Raw genomic sequence first — 26,152 nt, 5'->3', positions numbered from 1 at the left:
TATGTGTGTTCAAGTGGTATGTAGTTGGTCGCAAACACTTCCCCCTGGATTGTAAAAGGTTTGATTCTGCTCCCTGTCTTTGTCTTACAGCTCCATGGGCTTGAGGCTGTGAGAACGGTTGGTCTTACCAATAGAGACTGGTGTAGAGACATGATCAAACTGTTGATTTGAATATTTGATTGCAACTGTAAACATTCTATTTGAAAATTTGCGGACAATGTAATTATGTTGACTGAAAATGACGTATCAAATGTTCCAAAAAATGGACAACTTTTTCAGCAATCTGGAAACCAGTTCTCAAATTCCTGTATCAGAACAGAAAGCAAGGCTCTTTGTTTTTTGCTGTTCACAGAACTGTGCCAGTGTATCGAAATACATACAATTATTTCCCATAACTTGAGTTAGCACTGCACTGTGCCCTCCCCATGCCCTGGTTTCAGCTCAGACAGGGTCAATTGCACACCAGTGTTTGGTTGTTGCTGAGGGATGGGTGCATGCCTGGGGCCAGGCTGGGCCACTCGGCGGCAGGAAAGAGCTGTTGCCATCATTTCCAATTCAAGTACTCAACTTTTTTTTTTTTTTTGCCCTGTTATCCCTGGCAAATGCATGGGCTGCATTAACAGAAGTGTTGCCAACAGCTTGAGGTGATTCTTTCTCGCTGCTCAGCAGTGGTGAGGCCACTCTTGAAGGCCTGATTCCAATTTTGGGCTCCCCAGAAGTCAGACATGAGAGTCATAGACAAATAGGAGAGAGCCCAGTGAACAGCATCAAGATTGTGAGAGGACTGCTATGACGAGAGAAAGTGAGTTGAAGCTTTTCATCCTGGAGAAGATGAGGAATGAAATTGACACTGCATCACGACAGAGCTAGCCTGACAGTACACTGAAACTTTTCCTTGTTAAAGGAGGGAAAAAAGCAACAAGAAAGAAAGAAGGGATAGAAAGATAGGAGAATGTGCATCACAGGAAGATTCTCAGCCAATTCATGAAACCAATGCACAATCTAGACATTGGTTTGGAGATGACCACAGGGGACAGTAGAAGATGTATGGACAGATAATGGCTGCGAGTGGAGGGCACTAATGGGAGACTCAGGCAGTGGCAGGAGGAGTGATTTCCATGGAACAAATTAGCTGTGGTGGACAGCGCTGCTTTGCAGACATGCAAACACATACGTGTCAGGAAACCTTTCTTTTTGACTCGGTGCCTTTCAACTGCTAGCTGTTTTGTCCCAGAACAGAGGGTCTCAGTCAACTCTGTAGATTCATGGCAGAATCCATGCCTGGGGCATCTCATCCTCACGGGGGAAAGTGGGGAATAGTACCTAGCTGTTAGTCATCTACTCCAGGAAGAAGATGCGAGCATCTGCAGCTGGCAGAAAAGTCCCTTTTCTGGAAGGGGAAACCGCATTGAACATCACTGAGCTACAGAGAGAACAGGGGAACAAAGATGCCAGCAAGGACTGGGTCGATTCGTCCCAGGGCTCTGGTGGAGGTTTGGTGGTGGAACTGACAGCTGTGGAAGCATCAGAACACACAATGGCAGAGCAAACTGGCACACAGCTGCGCTGAGATGATTAGCGCAGCTAATGGAAACTCTCTGAGGATTGCAGAGTGAAACAAGGAACGTTCAAGGGAGATGAGTGATCACTCTCACTCATTTCGTCCTAAGCAAACAGTTCATCAGAATTGTCAAGGTCATATCTAGCCACACTTGTTTCAACTCTAGCACTTCTCCAATTTCCCAGTCTACTTCTTCTGGCCTTATCATCGCACCCACTACCGTTATCAGAAGACACCACTGCCTGGAGCCTGAGACATTGGTCATTCAAACTTTGCTCAGGGATCTCTAGGAGGGCTGAAAACTGCAGATTCCTGCTGTGGTGTTTCTCCAGTTCTAGTACTGACAGTATAGACTGTAGCTTTTCTTTCTTTTATTTTTTTCTCACTCTGTTAAAACAAGTAAATAATCCAATGGGATCAACATGTTTGTTCCCTTAGTACTCTTGGAGACCTTTAGGTTGAAAACAGGCCTTAATATCAACAGGTCTACCACTAACCACAACCAATGTAGTCAATGTAGTCAATGTTTATTAATAGATAAGCAATGCTGGTCCTTATCTTATGGCCCTTGTAGGCCCATGTAACTGAATTACTACTAGATGCAGGGGCACAAGTATCTGTACTTAAACCGTGTTGATTGCACTAGGATTAAGGCAATAGAGATAAATTAATTGGCATCAATGGTGGCAGCAGGCTATGCCCCACAGCTAGAGTAAAGATTTGGCTCCCCAGTGAAAAACAGTTTTGTAATGAAAGATCAGTATGGAAAACATAGGGTTCAGTGTTTTAATAGGAACATACCTGGCAGTTACCAAATGCCCATTTGGTATGCTCATTTAGATCTAAAAGACCTGATGTGGAACCTAAAGCTGATGATGTCTCTCTTTGTGACCAGTGCTTCCACTTCTCAACTCTAGTCTCACAAATTCTCCCCAGGATTCCGCATTGTCTGCTGCCAAAGAAGGTATTTTGGCCATTCTTGGGTACCTATAATCTTGAGAAACTATTTTTTGATCCTATTCCCTATATAACTGTGCCTCAGATAGAGTCAGAGGCTTCACCAAGGGTAAATCACACCTGACCTATCTGTTGATCTTCTGTGATGGAATAACTGCATCAGACAGCAATACTGACCAGTGGCATCTACTTGTACTTCTGCAAGACCTTTGTTATGGTCTCACACCACATCCTTATCTGTGAAGTAGAGAAATGTGGATTTGAAGGGCGGACTGTTTGGATGGCAGCAGCCAGAGGGTTGTGGTCAATGCCTCCACGTCCAGGTGGAGGCCAGTGACAAGTGGTGTCCTCAGCAGTCAATCCTGGGACCGGTACTCCTTGTCATCTCTCTCAATGACTCATGTGGTGGGACTGAGTGCTCCCTCAGCAGTTTTTCAGATGACACCAATCTAAGTGGTGCAGTTGATATGACAGAAGGAATAGAAACCATCCAGACAGATGTGGACCAGCTTGAGAAGTGGACACATGTGAACCTAAATGAGATTTAATAAGGCCAAGTGCAAGGTATTGTACTGTAAGGCACAGGCAGTGGAGGCAGGAACAGGAACCCTTCTGCTAGGGATGCTGCTAGGCTGTGTAGGGACTGGGTCAGGAAGGCCATGGCCCAACTGGAACTGGACTAGGCAAGGGGTGCAAGGAAGAGCAAGAAAGATTTCTGAAGTTGCATCAAGCAGAAAAGAAAAATTCAAGAAGGTGTACTCTTAGGACACAAGAGCTCTCCATCCGCAGTTACTGGTAGATAGGGAAGGAAGGTAAGAGACTAGTGAGGCTGAACCATGACCTGCTGGTCAAACTGGAGAGACAGAAGGAAAGGAACAGGCAGTGGAAGCAGTTCAGGTACCGTGCTGCTAGGGATGCTGCTAGGCTCTGTAGGTGTTGTGGTTTGGTGATTTTTTTTTGGTCAGTATTCCACATCAGAACATCTTGTGGACCAGTGGGAGTTAATGAGGTAATGTTCTGGTCCCGTTTACTACCTCTTATTTTGAGGCAGTTTGAGTATTCTTATGGGAGGACCTCCCTGGAGGGAAGGCATTCCCGGATGGACCTGGCAAAGAAACCAAACAGCCTCTGCATTTCACACTGCAATAAAAAACATCCCCATGACCATCCTCCCCATGGGCGGCATTCCCGGAGGACCTGGTGGGAAGAGGAAGTGAGGTGGAGCTCTGGAGGACCCCAGTCTCTCCTTCCGGCTGGGCTCAGCCATCTCAGCTCATCGCGGAGAAAAGCGTGTTCTTCCCTCACACTGTCGTGGTCTGACCCGTACTTCAGGTACTCTTGTCTCTCTCATTTTCTTTGATTTGGTTAAATTTAGCAAATTACCATTCCTCCTCAGATCGTTGCCATTGTGTTTTCTCTTTGTTAAAACTATCTTCTAGCTCTCTGCCCTTCTCCCTAACCCAGAGCACGTGGCCAGGAGCCGGCTGGGTCATGTGGCAAACCGTTCGTACCCCTTCCTTTTTTTTTTTTTTTCTTTTTCTCGGGGCCTGTGCCCCCCTGTCATGGACTTATATCTAGGGATATCCTAGACAGTAGGGACTGGGTCAGGAAGGCCAAGGCCCAACTGGAACTGGAGTTGTCAAGAGGTGCAAGGAAGAGCAAGAAAGATTTTTAAGTTGCATCAAGCAGAAAAGAAAAGTTCAAGAAGGCGTACACTTGCTAGTGAGCAATACAGGCAGGCTGGTAACAGTGGAGAAGGAGAAAGCTGAGTTACTCAACAGTTTTTTTTGCCACAGTCTTCACTGGAAACTGCATTTCACACCACCCCAGATTGGATGTGTCAGAAGGTGGGAACAGGGGGAGCAAGATCGGTCCCACTAGGTGAGCCACTACAGGTTTTAAGATGGTATCCAAAGAGTACAGGACAAAGGATTAACTTACAAATTGATATCAGTGACACGTGATGTTGTTCACGGGTCTGTACTGGGGCTGATGCCCTTCAGCATCTTTATACCAATTTTTATTTGCTGATAGCGATATCTGCAGTAGCATTTTGTCTCTCTCAATACATATAGTCACTTGCTTTTGGTGGTTTGCAGCTATCTGTAATAAATTGGACTCTGGTAAACAGAGCTTCCACGTTGCCGCGTATTACAGAACACTACAAACCCACTGTTGCAACCGTTATGTTCCCACAGGCCAGGTAAATCCTTAGGTCATGACGGAAGTCCCCCAAACTGCACTGATGCTTGACTCACCAGAGCAACTTTCACATCTCACCCTCACAGTGCACATTTGCTACACTCTTGATACAGGTCGCATCTGATGCAAGGCCCAGGATGCCAGTGGGACAACTCTCTTGTTGGCAGCAGGGCAGTGGGGAAGGGGGACTCAAAGAGAGGGCAAGTGATGTCAAAGATCTGACGCCTTCTCCAGTGAAATAGGAGAGGGCACCTTGATGGTGGGGGTGGGGGTGGGAGAAGAGATGCCTCTGTGGAGCGAGCAGTGCAGAAGCACCTGTGTATCACGTTTTCAGGTCAGAAATTCCAGCGAGGCCACAAGGAACCGTTGTCCGGCCTCGTGCAGAGGGACACCATGGTTCTGCCCTTCTTTTGATGGGCAGAATGAAGATGCCTGTGGTGATTTTCGGAATAGGTGCCCCACAGTTTTATAGAAGGCAAGGTGAGAGGTCAGGACATAACGTTGAAGCTCAGCAGTGTGCTGATGACCGCAGCACTCGCGCAAGGAGCAGTGATTTCCTTTCCTTCAAAAGCATTCCTTGCCTCTGTCCAAATGAACTATGAAAGAAAGAGGTAGGAGATGTCACTGTTGCACGCCGCCCAGCACTGAGTTGCATTCTGCTACGTCCTGGTAATTTAGTACTTCTGCGTATACAAAGGCGTTGATGTGGTTGGGTAGTTGGGAAACAAACTTGAACTTTGTGGTCTGTATTAACTGCTGCTGCAAGGACATCAATGTCTTTTGGCCACAAAAGGGATGCAGTGTGGCTTTGCCCCCTGCCAATCCCAAGCAGCAAGATGAGAGCAACAAAAGGGCAGGGCGGTGCTCATTTCTCTGAACCAAAGGGTCCTGACCTGTGTTTCTCCTCATCCCAACAGAGATCTCCTGGTCTCCTCTATCAGCCGTCTCTTCATGAAGAAAAGAGGTCTTGGTCCTGGCTGAGAAGCAGCTTCCGGAGTATCAGCCAGCCCAGCACAAATGGTGCTGAAGCTGCGTAGCCAGTATCAGCCTCAGGCCCTGCTCCGGGGCACTGGAGGCAGCAAGGGAGGACTTGATGGCATGGTGGGCACTTTGAATCTTTCCTTGCTTTCCCTTCTGACTCAGCCCAGCTGATGCTGTACCGTCTCCACTGGCTTTGAATGGAGGGCACCAGCTGAAAGAACATTCTTGCCCAGGAGAGTGGCAGAGGTCAGCACAGACATGCTTTCTGTGTTGTGCTGGCAGCCTTTGAAGAGGAAGCAGCATTTCTGAGTGTGTCTGACATCCCCTGCAATCAGGAGATACTACTCCCTCCTCTGGGGTTCAGATTCCCAAGGAGAGGCCGTTGACCAGCTGCTGCCAGCAAGGGCTGAGCTTACCTCCCTCCGCTATAAAGCCTGGGCATGCACAGAATGGCCCTGGAATGTTGTAAGACACACACAGAAAGGTTCTGGCAGACAGTGAAACAGGGAGAACTTGGAGTCCCTTGGATGTCATGAGAACAGCACGGCTGTGTACAATGGAAATGCTAGATTTCTCTGCAGGCGTAGTCAGTCCCCATAAAATCAAAGATGTTTAAGGAAAAGCACACAGATAGCATTGACAGATGTGTCTGAATGATGGCGGCTCCTGAACTGGAGCCGTTTAGCCTGCTCAGGTTCACGAAGGCCCACTGGACAAAAATCTGAGCCCTGAGCAGCGACACTGCCTGATTCACCCACAGACACACCAACACTGCTCAGGAGGAGGTGATGGAAGGGACCAGCTGTATCCCAGCTAAGGAAGATGGGACAAAGGCCTCGCTGTGCAGAACTGGTGAGTTTATTCATGCCTCTAGAGAAGAACCTCACTCCAGGATGGCACAGGGACTGGGCCGCAATGTGCGCCATGAGGCTCCTCCCTGCTCCTCTGCTCCGAGTTCTCCACTGTGAAGACAGGTGGAATTTTAAGCCCGTTCATCATGTTTGCATAAAGCTCTAGCTCTACTTGGTGAACTTCGCTCTTGTTTCAGTGCACAGTGTACTGTGTGACATGTAGGGAAGGAAGGGAATGAAGCCCTTGCATTACTGCTCGTAACGACCTTGACTGATAACTAACCCACAGAAACCAGAACTGAGACTTACTGCAGGAAAAGATCAGTAACAGTCCAAACCGCGTTCGGTGGAACATACAGCTACACTGACAGAATCTTGCTGTGCATTAAGAAATCTGACTATCTTTAAGGGGCTTTAGGCTAATGATGGATAAATGTATGACAGTGGTTGGGCTGTAGCCAACCTGTGTATGCTATATAAGTTCTGTGGTGCTGATCATCGGGGCTCTCAGAGGCAGGGTGAAGCCCGAGACAGAAAGAAACCGTGCATTGCCAAGAAGAATTTTCCTTCTGCAGTTCTGTACTTACGAGTGCCATCGTCTCTGTTGTGCTTTAACCTTGGCATGCAGCTGTGTACCACTCAGGTGCTGGATAGCACTTCCTAAGTTGAACCGGGGAGGGAATTAGAAAGGTGAAGGTGCAAGAACTCATGAGTTGAGAAGGAGACTGTTTACTAGGTAAAGCAGAAGCTGCACAGTCAAGAAAAGGACAAGAAAGAATTCATTCACTACTCCACATTCTATAGTGAATATATACTACAAACTCCAACATACACAAAAAAGTCCGTATCTGTTGCTTAGGGGCAGTGAGGAACAAGGAGGAGACTCCTCCATCTGCTCCAAGCAGAGACAAGGGTCCTGTCTCCCTCATCCTGCATGATTCTGTGTTCTGTTTCCTCAGGGTTGGGAGCTTGCTTAGCTTCTTCCCCTTGCAGGTACTGCGGACAGGGCACTAAGGCTGCCTGCGTCACCGCGTGATACCACGCATCGATCTCTCTCTCTGGCTGCTAGATAATTCTCCACCTGGTGATTTCCTCTTGCAGCCTGCCCACCTGCTCAAACAGTTTCTTCATCTGGGTGCAACTGCATATCCTCTTCCCTCAGGTCCTTGGTCGGCTTCCAGATTCAGGAGTTCCCCACAACCAAAGGCTTGAGCAGCTCTGTCACTCCACAGGAAGTCCATTTACGTGCCCGTGTCAGCCTGGAAAGTTCCAAGCCCCTCCGTCTGGGTTTCTGCCTGAGCCCAACCGTTGTGTTTGTTTCAGTAGAGCACTGTCGCTTCTTGTTCCTAGATGAGAAGAAGGCTGTCTGGCTTGTGCCTTCCCTCTGTGTCCTGTCTACGTGCACTACCAGGCAGAGTGCTACGCTGTGGCCTGACTGCCGCTCTACTCCCTGTTTCCCCGAGCCGGTTGCCATGCTCCTGGTCCCTCGCACTCCCCGGAGGCTTGGAGGCATCTGTGTCACCTGCTCTTGCAAGGCCTGGGTGCTCCTTCTGAATGAAGAAGGTTCAGGGTGGCTCTCTTCTCGCCCAGTCTGCTCCACAGTTTTTGGAACAGCCTCTCGAATGGCAGTCCCCCTCTCCATTACAGAACAAGCCTGCACTGGTGCTGATAGGCTTGGAACATGACCCATAGTTTCACCTTAACTTAGCCCCAGGGAATTTCAAAACCTCAACCACTCTTATCCAATCAGTTGTAACAAGGTGTTTGTGCTTGAGGAGTGGTGACCTGCAGTTGTCCGAATCGCAACCATTCTGTGATTGTGCCATTACAATCTAAAAATGGCCTCAGTTCATACTTGTCCTCACGCAAGAGTGCTGATCCCTGCTTTAAACAAAGGAGCAGAGAGACATGTGGTGAAGCCCAGTCCCCGTGCTGCCGAAGTCTGTTTCCTAATGTTTAGTGGAATCTTTCTGTTGGCAAAAGGTTTTTGTGCCCTTGTAGCAGCAGTTAACACAGACCACAAAGATAAAGTTCTTTTGTACAGTTACCAGACCATATCAACGTCTTTTCAAATGCGGAAGTGATAAATCACAGTTACAAAGCAGAACATGAAACAGTCTTAGATGGCGTGCAATGCTGTCATCTTCCTCTTGGATTAGCAGTTCATTTGGTCACAGGAAAGAAGACATTCTTAAAAAGATCTACTCTTAGCTGCAGAGATGCAGTCTCTCAGCATAGTGACGAGCCTCAGAATGATGCTCCGGTCCCTAACTTAGCCTTCTCCACTGTCCACAGTTCCTTCAGTGAGACCTGAGATCTGCCCCTTGTGGATCCCTGCTTTTGGAGATGTCCAGAGTTGGTGCACAAGTGTTTGTGTGTTGCCCTCTTCTGCAATGGTGAATCTCAACTTTCAGACAGGTTGTGGCCCATTCTACAATCACATCTCATCTAGATATGCACTATAATGACAGTCTTCTACACCACAGCTGTCAGCAGGAAGTACCACAGATGTCCCAGGTGGAGACATGCAACCAGTGACCATACCTGACTAGGAGGACAGTGCCAGCAGTTTCTGGGGACACTCACTCCCACCTCTTGCTGTGAAAACTGGGTGAAACCTCTGCTTGGACCTGCATAGCTGCAGCTTTGAGTATGGACAGCAGCCCTAGGGTTGTGGTGTAAAGAGCTGCCTATCCATGTGCACTGCAGCAATGCTGCTGGGTCACCTGCATGTTGCTTGCAGTATGGCCATCTGAATCCCAGATCCCAGCCAGCCAGCCCTGAGTAGGGCAACGTGGGGCAGGAGAGGGGCAGGGCATTGTCTTGGGGCATGACCCAATACCACCTTGTCTCTAACAAAGGCCCTTATGGTTTGTTAGGGCCATCAGGCCCTTGGGGTTCCTTCCAAAGTAGCAGGGCCCATAAGGTCTTAATTTCTATCCCATCCTTCAACCCCCATGTGCTGCCTCTTCTGTACTTCCTCTCTGCACTGTGGTTTTCCTGACTCCTCCTCATTTAAGAGTTTCCTGTCATGCTGTACTAAATAAAAGTCACAGCTGATACCCTGAGCTATTAGCAGAGGGAGAGAACGGTCGAGACGGGACGACCATCAGGAGAGAAAGGCATAGATCCTCACAAATACCCAAAGAGAGGCAACGTGAGTCCTAGATGGGCGGGATACGAGGGATCTGGGGAAGTGGGGTGTCTCTGTGGGGTGGGCTGAGACGTTGAGGACAGTGGAATATTTTGCTGGGGCATGTATATGTGGACAAGGGCTATGAAAGTGTATTGATAAAGGGGTGGGAATTAGCTTATATGTGTAGCATCCCCATTCTATAGGAAGCCCTCCAGAGGATTGGGAGGAAGTGTTCTGCCTCCTTTTTAGCTTGAATTAGCCCAGGGTAATTAGAGGATACTTAATGGTTGTGGGCCAGGACGGAGCTAGGCTTTTTTGTGTTTGTAGAGTGGAGCAGGCTCATTTACCTTTGGGAGGAACAGGTGTCAAGGTGGTCTTTGTTTGTCTCATTTCCCTGTGGGAAAAGAGCGTATACGAGGTTCAGGAAGGTTCCATGGGGAGTGGTAGGTTGAGTTGGGTGCAGCAGGGGCACCTGAGTTTTCTGGCACTCTCACGGAGCAGTGAGTTTCTCTTACAGTTTCCTTCCTAGGCAGCCATGGCCATGAGCTCCCTGTGGTGGACGGCTATCCTGCTCCTAGCCCTGACAGTGTCTATGTGCAGTGGTGTTGCAACCTACCAGGATTTTTTGCGGAAGCACGTGGACTTCCCCAGGACACAGAGCCCAAATAATAACCAGTATTGTGATGTCATGATGATGCGGCGTGGCATGAGTTCCTCTGGAAGATGCAAAGGCCTCAACACCTTTGTGCATACAGATCCCCAAAATCTGGTCCAAGTTTGCACAAACCAACCCGATCGGGCCATTCGTACAACGGGACAGCAATTTCCTGTCACAGTCTGTAAGCTGATCAGACGCAAGCCATCCTGCAGATACAGTGGCACTCGACAGAACCATCGAGTTCAAGTGGGATGTTTCAGAGGTCATCCCGTGCATCTGAATAACACCTTCCCATGACACTTGCCCCGTGGAACATCCCTTACCCTGTTCAGTGTCCCTAACTAACCCTGAGGCTGTCCTCACTCTGTCCACTGCTCTTGGGCTCAGAAAAGAAGGAGTTAAAACCTCTGGCATCCTGAATGCTGCTCCTTAACCTCGCTACCCCTTAAAGCCTTGGGAGGCTCCGAAGCCCCACTGGTTACCCCTTGTTGCCTGAGTCTCTTCTAGCAACACTGGGCCACCTCTATCCCTCTTCCCCTCTTGAGATGGTTGCTTTCAGGCTCACCGCCACTCTCTTTGCAGCTTTTACTTGCATAGAACAAAATAAAAATAAAAACAGGATTTCTTCATCAATATTTGCAAATAAAGTCTTTTTGGAATAGCCATTAAAAAGTACCCCAAAGTACCCATGCAACAAATTTAACATACAAATGGCATACAAAACAGCTGGGCCTAGTCTCTGCAAGTTCCAGTCCACCCAATAAGTCTGCTTAATGGAGCACCTGAAATTGGACTTAAAGAAAGTTCACTGTATGTGTATGGGATCTGAAAGGTCTGAAAAAATGGTTGAGCACCAGGTGAGACAGCGTGGCTAACACAGGGAGCTCAGGTTCAAGCTCAGCCTCACCCTCATTTAAGGGCTAGCAGCCCAGGTAGCAGTATCTCTTTTTGGAGATTGTGCCCTTCTCGAGACTTCACCTTCTTTGGAAAGGGTAAGGCACTTGTGCCTGTGTCACTTTCTAAACTTTATCTTGATGAATGCCTTTACAAGCGTGCTCCTATCCTAACAGGATCCTAATATCCTAATCATCGCCTTCTATTTCTACACAGTATGTGTAGGTAAAATAACATAGTGCTGCAGGAGAGTCCAGAGGTGGGAAGGAAAAATATTCAGAATCCTGGAGTAGCTTCTTTATGAAATTGGGCTGAGAGAGCTGGGCTCGGCAGCCTGGATAAGTGAAGGCTTCTGGGAGAAGACCTCATTGTGGTCTTTTGGTGTTTAAAAGGAGCTAATAATCAGGAAACACAGAGACATGGTCTGGTAGTGATAGGTCAAGGGGGAAAAGGTTTAAATTAGAAGAGGTGAGATTTAGATGTTGTGGGGAAATTCCGTACTCACAGTGTGGTGAGGCACTGCCACAGGTTGATCAGAGAAACTGTGCATGTCCCATCTCTGGGCGTGTTCAGGGCCAGGTTCGATGGGATCCTGGGCAGCCTGGTGTTGTACCTGATTTAGTGGTTGTGAATCCTGACCACGGAAGTGGGTGTGGAAATACGACCCTTATAGTCCCTTCCAGACCAAGCTGTTATATGATTCTGTGATATGTGTCCCATTTTTGGGACAGTGTAACCTGAAAGAAGTCTTTGGGGATATGTTCTGTGCAAGAGGACCCAAGGGGAATTCATGCTTCTATGTCTTTTAAGATCTCAGGCATCCAAGCATCCTTCAGGAATAACCCCTGAGAAGGCTGTTACTGCACACTGGGTGACCCATGTATGTTGGCAAGTTTCCACAAGCTGAACAAGGCAATAGGAAAGCTTGGAGGATTGGTGGGGTCAGACAGGCAGCCATGCTGGCTTGCCTGGGCCACACTGAGTGAAAAAACATTGTCTTGGGCCACATATAAGATACATAATATATCTAATTCTATGTAAGTATCAGAAGGGTTTGGTTTTTTTTAATTTTCTATTAAAATGTAAAAATATCCAAGATACAAGAAGGGAGACATAAAAGTAGTGGTATTTTTCACCTTGTTTTTGTGAAACTATTGCTTCCACCTGGTTCTGTGGGAGTGTTTGCAATTCTCAGCGAGTTCTCCAAGTGTTCATCAGTAGTTTTAGATGCAGTATCGTTTTGAACGCTGTTATGGTTTGAAACACTACAGATGAGTTGATTTTGCCTTGAAAATGCATGTTTAATTTTTTTAAATGAGCAGTCAAATCCACCAAAAATGCTACATCTGTGATCCATTTTTCATTTTCAAGTTCTGGCACAAGTTTTTCTTTTGGTTCCATAAGTAACTTGATTTCATTTTGCACATCATAAAATCTTCTTAACATTTTCACCAGCTCAGCCACCTTCCTTCAGATGAGTAATTGATGTCCCCATAATTAGCATCCATACTTTTAAGGAACTCCTGGCATCTCTCACTTGCACTTTATGAAATTCACAGCTTTGTTGATGATTTGCAGAACATTATCCATGTTTAAAGCTTTCACACAAAAATTTTCTTGTTGTACGATGCAGTGATATTTCATAAAATGTGTGTTGCCAGTAGCAATTGCATCACCTTCTATTAATCTCACCAATCTGTCTTTGGAGGCTGCCAGCCTCATCACTGGAGCGCCATCTGTAGCTATACCAGATATGCTGACAAACCTTACAGTAAACTGTTTTAATGTGATTTGTATTGGTTCATACAGAGTGTGAGATTTAGTTGTGTCTTTTAGTGCCATCAAAGAAGTCATTCTTTCAGTGACATTATATTCGTTATCAATACCTTTAGTGAAAATGACAAGTCTGTAGTATCAGTACTTTCATCTCTTGCCGAAGCACACCATTTGAAATTAAAAGCTTTTCTCTCCAAATTACTTTTGATGAATTTTCTTATTCATTTCTTCAGTTCACCTGGCTGCAGTCTGGTGAGACAAACTGATTTTAGAAAAATCCTTTTTATTATTTATTTATTTATTTATTTATTTATTTTTATCAGGACAAATGACATTGCCATGCTTTCCAACTTACCATCAGTAAACGGTCTAGATTTCTTTGCAATCAGATTTGCTGCCAGATAGCTAGCTTCTATAGCAGAATCCTTTTGAGTTTTAACTATTTCAAAAACTTCAGTTTGAGGTGATAGTCTTTTTACAGTTCTGCCATTTTGCCTTTATGAAGCATTCCTTGACATTCTTTGAATTTGGCAGCATGTTTCTGCTTATGTCTTTTCAAATTGTAATTTTAGAAAACTGACATGATATCCTTGCAAATTAAGCATTGTGTGTCAATAGTTTCTGGTTTGGCATATGGCATAATGCAAGATAACACAATATAATTAGAATTGAAGCTAATAAATTAAATCAAATGAGAGGGAGAGTGTTCAAAACTGAGGGCTGTACTCTAAAGCTGAAGGTGAGATGGCTAGGGAGCACACACCACAGAGATGAGCAGTCAAAGAAGGGGCTGTCTCGTGACTAATGAGTAATTTTATCTTTCCTTCTAAACAGAAAATGGAAACAGAACTGTGAAAGTCTTCTGGGATAGGTACTTATTCTCTTCTAAGAACCAGGTACCCTGAAATAGCAACAATCCATGGAACTGGAGCATTAACTCCTTAACTCCCAGGGCACTACATGGTGTTATGATGTGAAGTCCCGTTTACAAAAATCGTAAAATCATGGCACTTCTGTGTGTTCCAGTGATGTTCACACTGCACCACACCAGCATGACTTGGCAATACATGGCATTGTTCTTGAATGGTGTCTTGGGAAGTCCATGTGCTTCCTCAACATACCAAGATTGTTTGGAACTCCAGAGCATATAGATGCTATTAGAACAAAGAGCAAGATGGCAGTCTGTTGGGAAATGGCTGCGAGAGCAGGGCAGACATGAGGCTGTGTACGAGCATAACTAGTGCGGCAGCACAGGGTGCATTCTCATGAGAAAGCATTAGGAGTTAAGATAGGAGGCACAACATCCTTGGGCAGCCTGTAAACAGCAGGCCTTAAACAGCAGGCCTACATCCGCAGCTATGCTCTGTGGATATGTGGGGGGCTGATAAGCGGATGAGCTCAGTGGCAGGGGTGAATGCTGGCTGAGCATTGGTTAAAGCTAGGCAGCCCACCTAGACGCCCACCTTGTGCTCCAATAGTAGGTGAACACATGTGTAGTAGAATCATATATAAACTCTGTGTGTGCAGCAATAAGATGAAGCTTGATCACTCATATTGAGTACTGTCGTGCTTCCCCGCTTGAGAACAATCTGATTAGGACGCTATCCGCGGCAATTGGCGCCCGAACAGGGACGGACCTGATGGAAGATTGATTTGGGAGCGGACGGACAAGCGCACCGGCATCGCAGCGGCCGAGCCGGGGGGCGGCATCGCCTAGACCGACCAAAAGGGGTCTGCACGGGATCCGGAGGGCACGGAACGGAGCTCCGATGACAGTGAACGCTGCATGCGGTGAGACGCGGATTGCAGTGCACCATGGAAAGTGAGGTAGCCCTAGATTTTTTAAGATGCTTCTTAGAGAAGCGAGGGGTAGAGTCTGTGACTCTAAAGCAATTGCCTGGGTTGCTAGCCTATGGTAAAGGGGAAGAGTTTTTTGCTCGTTCTCAGGATATTCTAGGAGAGAAGGAATGGCACAAGTTAGGGGATGTCCTTTGGTATAAGGTAATTGATGACAACAAAGGGGCTAAAAAACTAATGAAGCCCTGGAGAGATGTGATAACTTGTATCAGGAGGTATAGGTTAGAACGGCAGGAAGCTGCCTCAGCTTTGCGCCAGTTAGAAAGTCTGCCCGAAGACGCTAGGCGCTTAAAGGTCGGGGGGGATTACGTTCCGATACCCTCCTCGGGAGGACCAGCTCCGCTCCGCACTTACGGCCTCTCGCAGGCAGGGGCTTCAGCGATCCCGTCTGCCCCCCCCAGGGACGATATAGAGGAAGAAAGTGAGGATGAGGGGCTGGAAAAACTGGATTGTGAGGTTAAAATATTAACAGAGCGGTTACGTAATCTGGAAATCTGTATGCGGGTCCTGTCCTACCGATAGCGCCTGTTGCTCCACCGACTCATCCGGCAGCGCCGCCCGACTGAACTGCGGAGAAATCGTTTCGCGCGCCCGCACCGCTCTGCCGGATGGGGGGTGAGCAGTCGGAACTATGGGGAGTTCACTAACAAAGGAGCAGCAAGTACATCTTGAAGCCTTACAGTTAGTTTTAACGTTTCAGAATCAGCCTGTATCTATCTCAGCATTAGTTACTTTTCTCAAATGGTTAAGCAGAAATATCCCTGAATTTCTGAAAACTGCATTCTCTTTTTATGGTGAACTTTGGGACGAAATTGGCGCAAAACTCCGGGAGGCTTCTATTGCTAAAGATAGAACGACTGCTAAACTTTTATCTGTTTGGCACCAGATAATGGAAGGGCTTAAACAAATTCGACAAGGAAGACTTTCTTCCGACTATTCGCCATCGCCCTCCCTCCCACCCCCGCCGCTGCCCCTCCGTGCAGCAAGCAGCCCTGGTCCGGATTCGATCAGCGGCTCCGACCCCGCCCCTGACCGTGGGGAAGAGAAACTCCGACCCCCCCCATCGCCGCTGCCCTCGGTTCCGCCTCCGGCGCTCATCCCGCTCCCGCCCTCCGCTCCGCCCCTGACGCTCGCCGCGGCGCTCCCACCCTCCGCCCCGCCGTGACGCTGATGTCCTGCGCTCCGCCCCTGACGCTCGCTGCGCCGCTCCCACCTCTGACCCGCCGAGGAGCTTCACCAGTACCTGCTATAACCTTGCATCATTCAGATGATGACCCTATTTGAATTCCTGCTCGCAGTGTTCACCCTTGGCGCAGAAGCACTACCTGAACCACACCAAATCAACCCGCGGCAACACATGTGGGTCACCTGCGCTAAATCAGCAGGCCGGACCAACCTCTGCTTAGCGCTTGTTTCTGCCACTGATCCCTTCCAAACTTGTTTTGAAGGGATGCTGTTTCTCAGTGATTCTAACTTTTCTGCTTACTCCACAGGACATGCATGACATCCACTCTAAACACACGGGTAGCTTTAGTTGTCCTTATACCAAGGGCTGTTGCTGGGAGTAGGTATTATAACTATTAGTATAGTATAGTTATTGGTACTGTAAAACGCTTACTTGAGGGGAAGAAAAAAAAAAAAAAAAAAAGGAAGAAAAAGATGTGAAACAATGAGAAAGTCTGAAACCAAGTTTGAAACGACCATGAACTCATAATGATTGGGATTGTGTGCTTCTTATTGCTTTGTAACTTGTTGTATTGCAAATAGCAACAGTAGTAATGGTGGTTGTGTGTTTTTTTTAATTTTTATTTTAATAACAGATTGAATGTTATAGTAACGGGATTTAATGTTACCAATGCTGGAATCTATGGAAATAGCTATTTTAATGTATTAGTAGCACTAAGACAAAACCTGGAAAGGAATCCCAGGCAAAGGGATGACCCTATATTATAGAATGGTTAACTCTCTTTCATCCCATTAATCAGGAATTTAAAATATGATTATGCAGCACCTGAGACAAAGGCGCACGCTAAGAATGTTAACCTTGATAGTTTATTCTGCAAGCAGCTGTTCCATTTGGCCTCTGTATCACGCACTGGCCATGCAGATGCAGTGTACAAATGGAAAATACCCTTCGGACCCTGAGAAGAATAAAAGCAAGAGAGAATCTGGGGTGGGTGAGAGAGGAAAAGTGCACCTTGAAGCAGGGGACGCCCTGCTCGCACTGCCTATCGCATTCGCCACCACCATGTTTTTTATCTCTCTCTTTCGGCAGATTGTTGGTTCTCGAGGGTCTGTAAATAATAATGCCCATAGTTCTATCTGGCATGCAAAAGTTGCCCAACTATGAATTCTCTATTAGCCAAAGGTATAACCATGAGCACTCTAAAAGCATCTGTTGTACAAATCTTAGTGGTCTTTCAAAATCAATATATCGTTGAAGATCTCTTTCAAGGCAGTGAGAGATTAACACAGAACGGATCCCTCCAGGATTTATTTCCAGGTTACAGAAAGTTGGGCTGCAGACCAAACACGTGTTTGTTCTTTTTAGGTTAATGGTATTTCTTGTCATGATACTATGTTTGCCTTGTTTCCTTTCTCACACTTACAGTATTGTCAATTGAGGCCTTGATTGAGTTATAATGATTGTATTATTAATATAATTAGTGTTCTATAGCATGGTAGAAGTTGTCGGTATCTTCAGTGACAATCTCAATGTACTAAAGGGCACCGATCCTGCCGCCTGCGTTTCGGTGACTACAGAGCAGCAGCATCTTATCGAAACTCTTGGGCATCTTATTGCGACACAGGCCGTTGATCGCTGTGAACCATCTCTCCCCATAGATATCACTATCCTAAGTGGCCACGGGCAACTGCTGGGTGCACTGACGCAGTGCAAAAAGAAAAAGGGGGAGAGACCAGACATAAAGGTGCTGGAACGGCTGTTTATGAGCTTTCAAGGATACGTAAGACATAATCTGTGTTTCCGTTACAGTACTTCAGAACAAAGTGCATGCTTGATAGAATGACTAAGTGTCTCTTTGCCATGGGACCCCCAAGAGCTGGATCTCCTGGGTTCCCAGGCAATAGGAAACGCTTCAGCAGGATGGAATCAAACATGCTTTTGCTTTGGACGATCGCACCAGGGCCTTAGTGCTCAAGCAAGTATCCTTAAGCGACTGTGGGATTATGCGGATAACCCTTTTTTCGACACAACAGAATGGACGGTGGTCTCCCCTCATAATGAACAGGAATTCTCAGTATGGGGGGCATATTGCGGTTACAGCAACCAAACCGGGGAAGGAGGTAACCTACGACCGTGGTATGGATATGGAGCAAGCTTTTCTGAAGACGATTCCCAACATGCGCTGTGGAATAATGACTCGGCTAAGGCCTTACCCCCGGGTGTATTTTTAATATGCGGTGACCGAACTTGGGCAGGCATTCCTGCCAATGTCCAAGGAGGACCTTGCTATCTTGGACAGTTAGCACTGTTCGCTCCCCAACATCGTCAGTGGCTTAATGTCGCCTCTGGTCTGCATAAGGCCAGGCAACGGCGGAGTATACGCCGCCTGACACCAGATTGCAACGATAACGTTGATTTATGGTCAGCTACTGCCCGGGTGTTCGCTTCGGCTCTCACACCAGGCGTAGCTGCGGCCCGAGCGTTAAAACAGTTAGAAAACCTAGCATGTTGGTCAGCGAAACAGGCTAACGAGACCACCTTAGTTCTGACATCTATGTTATCTGATATGAATAGTCTTAGGCACGCTTTGCTACAAAATCGCGCGGCAATTGACTTTCTGCTTTTAGCACAAGGGCATGGCTGTGAGGACTTTGAGGGAATGTGTTGCTTTAACCTTTCGGACCATAGTCAGTCCATACATGAACAACTTCAATGGTTAAAGAGACATACGCAAAAGATTCAAATTGACAAAAACCCATTTGATGATTGGCTAAAATCCCTATTTGGAGGACTGTCCCCGTGGCTCACAGCATTAATCAAAGAAGGCTTGTGTTGGCTATTGCTTATTCTAGTTGTGCTTTTACACTTTTAGTATATAGTTGTATAATGAGGAGTATTGACAAAGTCACACAGAAAGTTATGCTCGTGCAAAAAGAAAAAGGGGGAATTGTTGGGAAATGGCTGCGAGAGCAGGGCAGACATGAGGCTGTGTACGAGCATAACTAGTGCGGCAGCACAGGGTGCATTCTCATGAGAAAGCATTAGGAGTTAAGATAGGAGGCACAACATCCTTGGGCAGCCTGTAAACAGCAGGCCTTAAACAGCAGGCCTACATCCGCAGCTATGCTCTGTGGATATGTGGGGGGCTGATAAGCGGATGAGCTCAGTGGCAGGGGTGAATGCTGGCTGAGCATTGGTTAAAGCTAGGCAGCCCACCTAGACGCCCACCTTGTGCTCCAATAGTAGGTGAACACATGTGTAGTAGAATCATATATAAACTCTGTGTGTGCAGCAATAAGATGAAGCTTGATCACTCATATTGAGTACTGTCGTGCTTCCCCGCTTGAGAACAATCTGATTAGGACGCTATCCGCGGCAGCAGTCTTCTATGGAGACCTCATGTCCATGGCTGCTGTGGAACAGCATTGTAAGAGGATCTCACTGCTCTGTGAGAGTCCAGCGTACCACAGTGACCCTGCTGCAAGCAATACACCTTACCACCCCTTAGGGAACTCTCCTCAACTTCATATACACTCTTGCCCTACAGGGAATTGAGGCATCTGGGAACTCCCTGTCACTTGTGCCTTTCACCAAGGACTCACATATGCATATGTCCCTGCCCCATTCCACATACACTAGGAAACCTGTCTCCCTCCTTGTTCACAGCTATTATGTCCCCTCAAAAGACATGTCCTCCAGGAGTACTTATCACTAAAAACCATGGAGAATGCTTTCTCTACATCCTCTTGAGGGCTTCATGCAGAATGGGGGCACTTTGCATATAAGCTAGTTTCCACCCTTTTGCACCCCTTGTCCAGTGCTGCTCAAACACATACAAGTTCCCCAGCAAAACATTCCACTGTCGCCAGCTTCTCAGCTCACTCTGCAGAGACGCTTTTTTTCCCCGAGTCCTTTGTACCCTGCCCTCCTAGGACTCACATTACCTCTCGTTCATTCTTTCTGAGGATCTGTGCCTGTCTTTCCTGAAGGTTCTTCTGACCTTTCTCTCCCTCTGGTAGCGGCTCAGGTATGTGACAGGAATCTCTTAAATGAGGAAGAATAAGGAAAAACACAGCACATAGAGGAAGTGGAGAAAAGGCGGCATTTGGGGGATGAAGGATGAGGCAGAAACTGGGACCTTTTGGGTCCTTGTCATGATTTTATGTTTTTTGTTTTTGGTTCTCAGTATTCTGCATCAAAACATCATGTAGTGTACTGGGAGTTAAAATGTTAATGCTCCAATTCCAGGCACCTATCCCTATACATTACAGAAGTCATGGGATCTGGCCCTTCTGGGTGGGGCGGTCTCTTACTGCCTGGCAGTGGGTGCTGGAGGGTGCTTTCCAGGCCATTCCAAGCTTTTCAGGTTTGAATCGGTCTCGGGAAATCTCTCCTATTTTATTTGATTTATTAGTCTCAATTTCAATCAGATTGTATTATATTGTGTTATCTTGCATTCCGATATCATAGTTAGTAAAATAAGTTTTCCTCCATAGATTGTTGCCGCTGTTTTTGTTTTTCTCCCTTCCTTCCCATTTTGTGGGCTGGGGAGGGGAGAGCAGGGGCCTATCACCCCCTGTCACGGGTGTAAATTGATCTCGTTAACTCCGTGACAGTCCTGCTGCATCAGAATGAACTGTTAGGTCCTGATAGCAATAACAAACCATAAGGGCCATGGTTGGAGACAGGTTGGCATTGGATCGTAGAATCATAGAATCACCAAGATTGGAACAGACCTCTGAGATTAGCCAGTCCAACTGTTCACCTATCGCCAATATTGCTCCCTAAACCATGGCCCTCAGTACTGCATCTAAACATTCCTTGAACACCTCCAGGCGCAGCATCTGCACCACCCCCCTTGGTATCCCATTCCAGTGCCTCACCACCTTTTGGGGAAAAATTATTTCCTAAAGTCCAACCTGAATCTCCCCTGGCACAGCTTGAGTCCATTCCCTCTACTTCTATTGCAAGTTACATGGGAGAAGAGGCCGACTCTCACCTCACCACAGTCTCCCTTCAGATAGTTGTAGAGTGTGGTAAGGTCACCTCTGAGTCTCCTCTTTTCCAGACTGAACAATCCCAGCTCCCTCAGCCTCTCTTCATAAGGCTTGTTCTCCAGATGCCCCACCAGTTGTGCCGCCCTTCTTGAACATGCTCCGTGGCCTCAGTGTTTTCAGAACATTGAGATTCAGGAACTGGAACCTTCTGGGCAGAGAACAGAGTTGGCAGCTCATCAAGGAAGTGGAAGTGAGTTGTGTAGCCTGGCAGGAATACAGGGCTGTTGTCCACGTGTGTAGAGATAGGATCAGGAGAGCCAAGGAACAGATGGTGATGAACTTGGCAAGGGATATGAAAGACAACAAGAAGGGATTCTACAGATACATAGGCAGGAGAAGACAGGCCAAGGAGAGTGTATCTGCTCTAATAAAACTAATGGAGAGCTGGCATCCTCAGACATAGCAGAGGTACTCAATGTGTGCTTTGCCTCACACATGGCTGCCTATTAAGACTGCACCAATCCTCCAAGCTTTCTTATTGCCTTGTTCAGCTTGTGGAAACTTGCCAACATACATGGTGTCACCCAGTGTGCAGCAACAGCCTTCTCAGGGGTTATTCCTGAAGGATGCTTGGATGCCTGAGATCTTAGAAGACATAGAAGCATGAATTCCCCTTGGGTCCTCTTGCACAGAACATATCCCCAAAGACTTCTTTCAGGTTACACTGTCCCAAAAATGGGACACATATCACAGAATCATATAACAGCTTGGTCTGGAAGGGACTATAAGGGTCGTATTTCCACACCCACTTCCGTGGTCAGGATTCACAACCACTAAATCAGGTACAACACCAGGCTGCCCAGGATCCCATCGAACCTGGCCCTGAACACGCCCAGAGATGGGACATGCACAGTTTCTCTGATCAACCTGTGGCAGTGCCTCACCACACTGTGAGTACGGAATTTCCCCACAACATCTAAATCTCACCTCTTCTAATTTAAACCTTTTCCCCCTTGACCTATCACTACCAGACCATGTCTCTGTGTTTCCTGATTATTAGCTCCTTTTAAACACCAAAAGACCACAATGAGGTCTTCTCCCAGAAGCCTTCACTTATCCAGGCTGCCGAGCCCAGCTCTCTCAGCCCAATTTCATAAAGAAGCTACTCCAGGATTCTGAATATTTTTCCTTCCCACCTCTGGACTCTCCTGCAGCACTATGTTATTTTACCTACACATACTGTGTAGAAATAGAAGGCGATGATTAGGATATTAGGATCCTGTTAGGATAGGAGCACGCTTGTAAAGGCATTCATCAAGATAAAGTTTAGAAAGTGACACAGGCACAAGTGCCTTACCCTTTCCAAAGAAGGTGAAGTCTCGAGAAGGGCACAATCTCCAAAAAGAGATACTGCTACCTGGGCTGCTAGCCCTTAAATGAGGGTGAGGCTGAGCTTGAACCTGAGCTCCCTGTGTTAGCCACGCTGTCTCACCTGGTGCTCAACCATTTTTTCAGACCTTTCAGATCCCATACACATACAGTGAACTTTCTTTAAGTCCAATTTCAGGTGCTCCATTAAGCAGACTTATTGGGCGGACTGGAACTTGCAGAGACTAGGCCCAGCTGTTTTGTATGCCATTTGTATGTTAAATTTGTTGCATGGGTACTTTGGGGTACTTTTTAATGGCTATTCCAAAAAGACTTTATTTGCAAATATTGATGAAGAAATCCTGTTTTTATTTTTATTTTGTTCTATGCAAGTAAAAGCTGCAAAGAGAGTGGCGGTGAGCCTGAAAGCAACCATCTCAAGAGGGGAAGAGGGATAGAGGTGGCCCAGTGTTGCTAGAAGAGACTCAGGCAACAAGGGGTAACCAGTGGGGCTTTGGAGCCTCCCAAGGCTTTAAGGGGTAGCGAGGTTAAGGAGCAGCATTCAGGATGCCAGAGGTTTTGACTCCTTCTTTTCTGAGCCCAAGAGCAGTGGACAGAGTGAGGACAGCCTCAGGGTTAGTTAGGGACACTGAACAGGGTAAGGGATGTTCCAAGGGGCAAGTGTCATGGGAAGGTGCTATCCAGGTACACGGGAAGGTCTCCTATACATTTCACGCGGACCCGATGGTTGAATTGATTCCCAGAGTATATGCAGGTTGGATGACTCCTGATCAGGTTACAGACTGTGACAGGAAAGTGTTGCCCCGTTGTACAAAGGGAATCGTCAGGCTGGTTTGTGCACACGGAGGTCAGATCAGCTGGCTCCGTATGCACAAAGGTGTTGCGGGATGTGCATCTTCCAGGGAAACTCATGCCACGCCGCATCATCATGACATTACAGTAATCGTTATTATCTGAGCTTGCTGTCTTGGGGAAGTCCATGTGCCTCTGCAAAAAATCCTGGTAGGTTGGAACACCACTGCACATAGACACTGTCAGGGCTAGGAGCAGGATAGCCGTCCACCACAGGGAGCTCATGGCCATGGCTGCCTAGGAAGGAAACTGTAAGAGAAACTCACTGCTCCGTGAGAGTGCCAGAAAACTCAGGTGCCCCTGCTGCACCCAACTCAACCTACCACTCCCCATGGAACCTTCCTGAACCTCGTATACGCTCTTTTCCCACAGGGAAATGAGACAAACAAAGACCACCTTGACACCTGTTCCTCCCAAAGGTAAATGAGCCTGCTCCACTCTACAAACACAAAAAAGCCTAGCTCCGTCCTGGCCCACAACCATTAAGTATCCTCTAATTACCCTGGGCTAATTCAAGCTAAAAAGGAGGCAGAACACTTCCTCCCAATCCTCTGGAGGGCTTCCTATAGAATGGGGATGCTACGCATATAAGCTAATTCCCACCCCTTTATCAATACACTTTCATAGCCCTTGTCCACATATACATGCCCCAGCAAAATATTCCACTGTCCTCAACGTCTCAGCCCACCCCACAGAGACACCCCACTTCCTCAGATCTCTCATATCCCGCCCATCTAGGACTCACGTTGCTTCTCTTTGGGTATTTGTGAGGATCTATGCCAGTATCCCCTCAGGGCCGTCCCGTCTCTACTGTTCTCTCCCTCTGCTAATAGCTCAGGGTATCAGCTGTGACTTTTATTTAGTACAGCATGACAGGAAACTCTTAAATGAGGAGGAGTCAGGAAAACCACAGTGCAGAGAGGAAGTACAGAAGAGGCAGCACATGGGGGTTGAAGGATGGGATAGAAATTAAGACCTTATGGGCCCTGCTACTTTGGAAGGAACCCCAAGGGCCTGATGGCCCTAACAAACCATAAGGGCCTTTGTTAGAGACAAGGTGGTATTGGGTCATGCCCCAAGACAATGCCCTGCCCCTCTCCTGCCCCACGTTGCCCTACTCAGGGCTGGCTGGCTGGGATCTGGATTCAGATGGCCATGCTGCGAGCAACATGCAGGTGACCCAGCAGCATTGCTGCAATGCTGAAGCATAGGCAGCTCTTTACACCACAACCCTAGGGCTGCTGTCCATACTCAAAGCTGCAGCTATGCAGGTACAAGCAGGGGTTTCACCCAGTTTTCACAGCAGGAGGTGGGAGTGAGTAGAGCAAGTCCTCAGGACTGTTGGCATTGTCCTAGTCAGGTGTTAGGTCAAAACGGCAGAATCACAGAATGGTTTGGAATGTCCGGAGGTCACCTGCTCCAGCACCACTCCTCAAGCACAAACACCTTGTTACAACTGATTGGATAAGAGTGGTTGAGGTTTTGAAATTCCCTGGGGCTAAGTTAAGGTGAAACTATGGGTCATGTTCCAAGCCTATCAGCACCAGTGCAGGCTTGTTCTGTAATGGAGAGGGGGACTGCCATTCGAGAGGCTGTTCCAAAAACTGTGGAGCAGACTGGGCGAGAAGAGAGCCACCCTGAACCTTCTTCATTCAGAAGGAGCACCCAGGCCTTGCAAGAGCAGGTGACACAGATGCCTCCAAGCCTCCGGGGAGTGCGAGGGACCAGGAGCATGGCAACCGGCTCGGGGAAACAGGGAGTAGAGCGGCAGTCAGGCCACAGCGTAGCACTCTGCCTGGTAGTGCACGTAGACAGGACACAGAGGGAAGGCACAAGCCAGACAGCCTTCTTCTCATCTAGGAACAAGAAGCGACAGTGCTCTACTGAAACAAACACAACGGTTGGGCTCAGGCAGAAACCCAGACGGAGGGGCTTGGAACTTTCCAGGCTGACACGGGCACGTAAATGGACTTCCTGTGGAGTGACAGAGCTGCTCAAGCCTTTGGTTGTGGGGAACTCCTGAATCTGGAAGCCGACCAAGGACCTGAGGGAAGAGGATATGCAGTTGCACCCAGATGAAGAAACTGTTTGAGCAGGTGGGCAGGCTGCAAGAGGAAATCACCAGGTGGAGAATTATCTAGCAGCCAGAGAGAGAGATCGATGCGTGGTATCACGCGGTGACGCAGGCAGCCTTAGTGCCCTGTCCGCAGTACCTGCAAGGGGAAGAAGCTAAGCAAGCTCCCAACCCTGAGGAAACAGAACACAGAATCATGCAGGATGAGGGAGACAGGACCCTTGTCTCTGCTTGGAGCAGATGGAGGAGTCTCCTCCTTGTTCCTCACTGCCCCTAAGCAACAGATACGGACTTTTTTGTGTATGTTGGAGTTTGTAGTATATATTCACTATAGAATGTGGAGTAGTGAATGAATTCTTTCTTGTCCTTTTCTTGACTGTGCAGCTTTTGCTTTACCTAGTAAACAGTCTCCTTCTCAACTCATGAGTTCTTGCACATTCACCTTTCTAATTCCCTCCCCGGTTCAACTTAGGAAGTGCTATCCAGCACCTGAGTGGTACACAGCTGCATGCCAAGGTTAAAGCACAACAGAGACGATGGCACTCGTAAGTACAGAACTACAGAAGGAAAATTCTTCTTGGCAATGCACGGTTTCTTTCTGTCTCGGGCTTCACCCTGCCTCTGAGAGCCCCGATGATCAGCACCACAGAACTTATATAGCATACACAGGTTGACTTACAGCCCAACCACTGTCATACATTTATCCATCATTAGCCTAAAGCCCCTTAAAGATAGTCAGAATTCTTAATGCACAGCAAGATTCTGTCAGTGTAGCTGTGTG

At 47.4% G+C, this 26,152-nt stretch overlaps 3 protein-coding genes across 7 annotated transcripts; 2 read left to right on the top strand and 1 right to left on the bottom strand.

Annotated features, from left to right (window-relative positions):
- The first annotated feature begins 9,573 nt into the window (after positions 1 to 9,573).
- LOC146543842 (angiogenin-like) lies at positions 9,574 to 10,979 on the top strand. Of its 3 annotated transcripts, none has more exons than XM_085229721.1 (2): positions 9,574 to 9,709; positions 10,206 to 10,979. In XM_085229721.1, exon 2 carries the CDS (start codon positions 10,224 to 10,226, stop codon positions 10,641 to 10,643), a length of 420 nt encoding a protein of 139 aa, XP_085085847.1. In that variant the 5' UTR covers positions 9,574 to 9,709; positions 10,206 to 10,223; the 3' UTR covers positions 10,644 to 10,979. The 3 variants fall into 3 exon arrangements, with proteins under 3 accessions (XP_085085847.1, XP_085085849.1, XP_085085848.1); XM_085229723.1 differs by having other exon boundaries at positions 9,581 to 9,709; positions 10,222 to 10,979; XM_085229722.1 differs by having other exon boundaries at positions 9,584 to 9,709; positions 10,218 to 10,979.
- A 6,572-nt stretch (positions 10,980 to 17,551) lies between these two features.
- Positions 17,552 to 20,576, top strand: LOC146543841 (uncharacterized). The gene is made up of 2 exons (XM_085229584.1): positions 17,552 to 17,817; positions 17,908 to 20,576. Exons 1-2 carry the CDS (start codon positions 17,552 to 17,554, stop codon positions 18,929 to 18,931), a joined length of 1,290 nt encoding a protein of 429 aa, XP_085085710.1. The 3' UTR covers positions 18,932 to 20,576.
- Positions 20,577 to 22,772: 2,196 nt separating this feature from the next.
- LOC146543840 (ribonuclease homolog) lies at positions 22,773 to 24,166 on the bottom strand. Of its 3 annotated transcripts, none has more exons than XM_085229240.1 (2): positions 24,043 to 24,166; positions 22,773 to 23,546 (listed from the first exon to the last, which is right to left on the bottom strand). In XM_085229240.1, exon 2 carries the CDS (start codon positions 23,526 to 23,528, stop codon positions 23,109 to 23,111), a length of 420 nt encoding a protein of 139 aa, XP_085085366.1. In that variant the 5' UTR covers positions 23,529 to 23,546; positions 24,043 to 24,166; the 3' UTR covers positions 22,773 to 23,108. The 3 variants fall into 3 exon arrangements, with proteins under 3 accessions (XP_085085366.1, XP_085085367.1, XP_085085368.1); XM_085229241.1 differs by having other exon boundaries at positions 22,773 to 23,534; positions 24,043 to 24,145; XM_085229242.1 differs by having other exon boundaries at positions 22,773 to 23,530; positions 24,043 to 24,129.
- Positions 24,167 to 26,152: the final 1,986 nt, after the last annotated feature.

This window comes from Meleagris gallopavo, chromosome 8 (genome assembly GCF_905368555.1).
Source record: "Meleagris gallopavo chromosome 8, MGAL_WU_HG_1.1, whole genome shotgun sequence".
Lineage (NCBI taxonomy): Eukaryota > Metazoa > Chordata > Aves > Galliformes > Phasianidae > Meleagris > Meleagris gallopavo.
The sequence above is the reverse complement of the archived record's forward strand: the minus strand, read 5'-3'. Positions and strand labels throughout refer to the sequence as shown.